The sequence below is a fragment of the Octopus bimaculoides genome, chromosome 10, assembly GCF_001194135.2.
Source record: "Octopus bimaculoides isolate UCB-OBI-ISO-001 chromosome 10, ASM119413v2, whole genome shotgun sequence".
Classification (NCBI taxonomy): Eukaryota; Metazoa; Mollusca; class Cephalopoda; order Octopoda; family Octopodidae; genus Octopus; species Octopus bimaculoides.
Window position 1 is genome coordinate 82,379,477 of NC_068990.1, and position 3,323 is coordinate 82,382,799.

The 3,323-nt window shown below is 35.9% G+C and overlaps 1 protein-coding gene across 1 annotated transcript in view; it reads left to right on the top strand.

Annotated features, from left to right (window-relative positions):
- The window catches only part of LOC106871598 (uncharacterized), a 205,007-nt gene extending 202,547 nt beyond the window's left edge, over positions 1 to 2,460 (top strand). The window contains exon 4 of the mRNA XM_014918118.2: positions 1,313 to 2,460. Within this exon, the coding sequence (XP_014773604.1) occupies positions 1,313 to 2,460 (1,148 nt within the window). The remainder of the gene's footprint in view (positions 1 to 1,312) is intronic.
- The last annotated feature ends 863 nt before the right edge of the window (positions 2,461 to 3,323 follow it).

The following is a 3,323-nucleotide window of genomic DNA, read 5'->3' on the forward strand; positions in this document are numbered from 1 at the left end:
ATTATTATTATTATTATTATTATTATTATTATTATTATTATTAATATTATATCCTCTAAGACGGCGACGTGGCAGAGTCGTTAGACAAGATGCTCAGGGCATTTCGTCCGTCTTTGCATTTTGATTTCAAATTATACTGAGGTCGAGTTTGCCATTTATCCCTCTGAGACCGATAAAAAATGTACCAGTCGCGTTATGAGGTCAATATATTCGGCTTGCCCCTTCCCCCTCCCCCAAATGGTTTGACTTCTGGCTATATCAGAAAGAATTTTTATTTGTCCCAGTCTCCGTCTGGTTACATTAGCGCGTATGCACTTTCGCTTCTTGTACAAGGCACGTGTTCTGATAGCAGGCGGTCTATCATCTGTCAAGGCCAGGACATTTCCAGCGTTTCCTTGACGGTGAAAAGGTGTGGTCGCCGTTCGCCAGACACGTTTTTCCCTAGAGTTCTGATTTCTAAGTTGGCTATCCTTTCGGGGTGGTTAAAATAGTCGGTGTCATCGATGTGACACCACCTCCAACCACGACAACAAACAGCAACAAATTTTAGACTTTGTGCCTATAGCAGAAGCAATAATTATTACATCCTCAACTGGAAAAAATATTTAGGACTTCGGAACATGACTTGAACTATTTGTTCCGTTTTATTTTAAGTTAAAATTCTGCCGATGTCAACTTTGCCTTTGATCTATACAGGGTTGACAAAATTAAGAAGTTTCATACACTTGTGGATGGTATTATTGCCTAACCACTCCCATCAAATTCGTAGACTTGTACCTTAATTAGAAACGATAATTACAACATTAACGTCACTATATTTATCGCAACAGGGAAAGAATCACTAAATTCTATAAATTCAATTTATGTTGAAACCATATTGTATTATAGACAACTGAGGGATTGAACTCTCAGGCAGAATGCTAGTTCGACATGTGCAACTTCGGATATATTCCATAATTTCCATTGCTTGCACGACGTATTTTTATTGAAAATTTACTGCTCCCTCACCTCTACAAAATGTTACTGGCACTGACAGCGCAAGAGGGTGAGAGGTTCGCGTTATCAGGTTGTTGAATATTGTTTCAGTTTATCTTCGGTAAGTTATGCACTATATTAATCAATGTTTGTACCGTAGCTATTCTGTTTTGATTGTAGGAATATTGTTCGAAGATTTGTTGTTGATGTCGTTGTTATTCCTTTTGTTTGTTGATATTATTGCTGTTATTGTTACTGACACTCTATTTTGTTAATTACGATTATATTTCTTGTCTCAGTATAACCTATGTTTATGAAATATTTTCAACTATTACAGGTTGTACGGCATTACACTATTCAGTGAGGTCAGGAAATGTTGAGATCACTCAATTGTTGACAGACTATTTTGTTCGATACGGAGTCGCTTTAGATACTGTAAATAATGAAGGACACACACCTCTTGATGATGCACGCGAACAAGGATACAAGGAATGTGCGGAAATATTGATGAACGCAGTTAAAAAATGCACTGATGAGCATCCTCTATGTACCCAGTTTGATGATTTAAATATTTCGAAAGAAGAGATGAACAGACCTCAAAGAATGAACCCCAATTTAACAACCTCAACTGAAGAACCACCTATTGCAATATTTCAACAGAGTCCTTCAACTTCATTAAATCCTAAATCCATGACAGAACACAAAAAGGAGACTGAAACAGTCACCGCCCCCGCTGTGACTATTCGTGTAAGGGAAAACTCTGTAACAGGCACAAAAAGTAAACGATATGTAAACATGAAGCGTATGAAATCAATGTCAGAAATAAAGCCAAAGTTTTCTGGCGACATTAAACAACGTGAGTCGGTATACAGAATGTTAACGCCAAGAAGTGTTTATGTCCTTAATCAAAGAAGAAAACCCAATGAATGGAATGTTACCAAGTTGATAATGGAAAAACTTAAAGATTACCGCAATAATCCTGCTTATTTCATGATGAATATTGAAAACTTGCGACATTCAACATCAGACATGAATGAAGTTAAAGAATATCCAGTAATAAGTAAAAAACACAACAGCGAAAAGTGTTATCCGTTATATGAAACTAGCAACGATTGGCGAACAGATTTGAAGAAAATATTTTCGCATTATGAATACCATTGTTCATTATCCTACAGATCCCCAGCGTGCAAACGGGAAATACCTTTCATAGCAAACATAGAAGAGTTTGTCAAAGACACCGAAACTAACAGCTTAACGGAAAAGGTTTCCCGGCGTCAGCGACGTCCAAGTAATTTCTCCCGTACTTCTGCGTTTGCAGATACTACGGCTCACCGGAAAATGAAATCTCGTCGATCTTCTGTCATGTCTCAGAATTCTTCGGCTGTGAATAATGCAACACGCACTGGGACTACGTCTAGAGAATATTCGAGAACAATTAGCAGTGAATCTACCAGAAGTACCTCATCGTCTCATAAAGTCTTATGAAATAACAATAATGATAATAATAATAATAATAATAATAATAATGATAATAATAATAATAATAATGATAATAATAATAATAATAATAATAATAATAATAATAATAATAATAATAATAATAATAATAATAACAATGATAATAGAGAAAAAGACTGACGCAATACAATACCGGGAAGAGTTTGCGCACTCAGCAACAGAAACGAACACACAGTGCTGCGTACACCTCAGCAACACCGAGGCGCAGCAGGTGATGCAGTAGAAATTTACTTGAAACTACCAAATGTTGAACAATAACAATAATAATAATGATAATAATAATAAGTATTAATAATAATAATAATAATAATAATAATAATAATAGTGAAGGTTACTTTAAGCACAAGACCGACATTTTGACGGGTACTTTATTTCATAGAACCCGAAAAGATGAAAGGTAAAGCTGATCTCGGCGGGATTTCAATTTAGAACGTAAAGAGCTTTTAACTATAACTATCATCCAATAAAGTTGCAAGTTTCAACGATCTTGCAACGGATTAGCTTTGTGCGCTATCGCATAGATTTGAATCTTAACACAGGTATTCTCAGCTCATATGTTTCTAATGTGCTATTTGGTCCCTAAAATCTGTTTCGCCCTTTCTATAATTATATCTTTCCCTTCTCTCTATGGTCTTTATTGTCTGTTCCCCCCCCCTTCTCCCCTCTTTGACATTCTCTGTTACTGACGTCTGCCATACCAGCAAGAGATGAACACATTATATATTCTTCACAAATATCCTTCTCGTTGTTTTTCTTCCTTGCTATTGATTCTTTTTTTCCTTTTTTATTTTTCTTTCTTCCTATATCACACACTCCAGCATACATTCGCA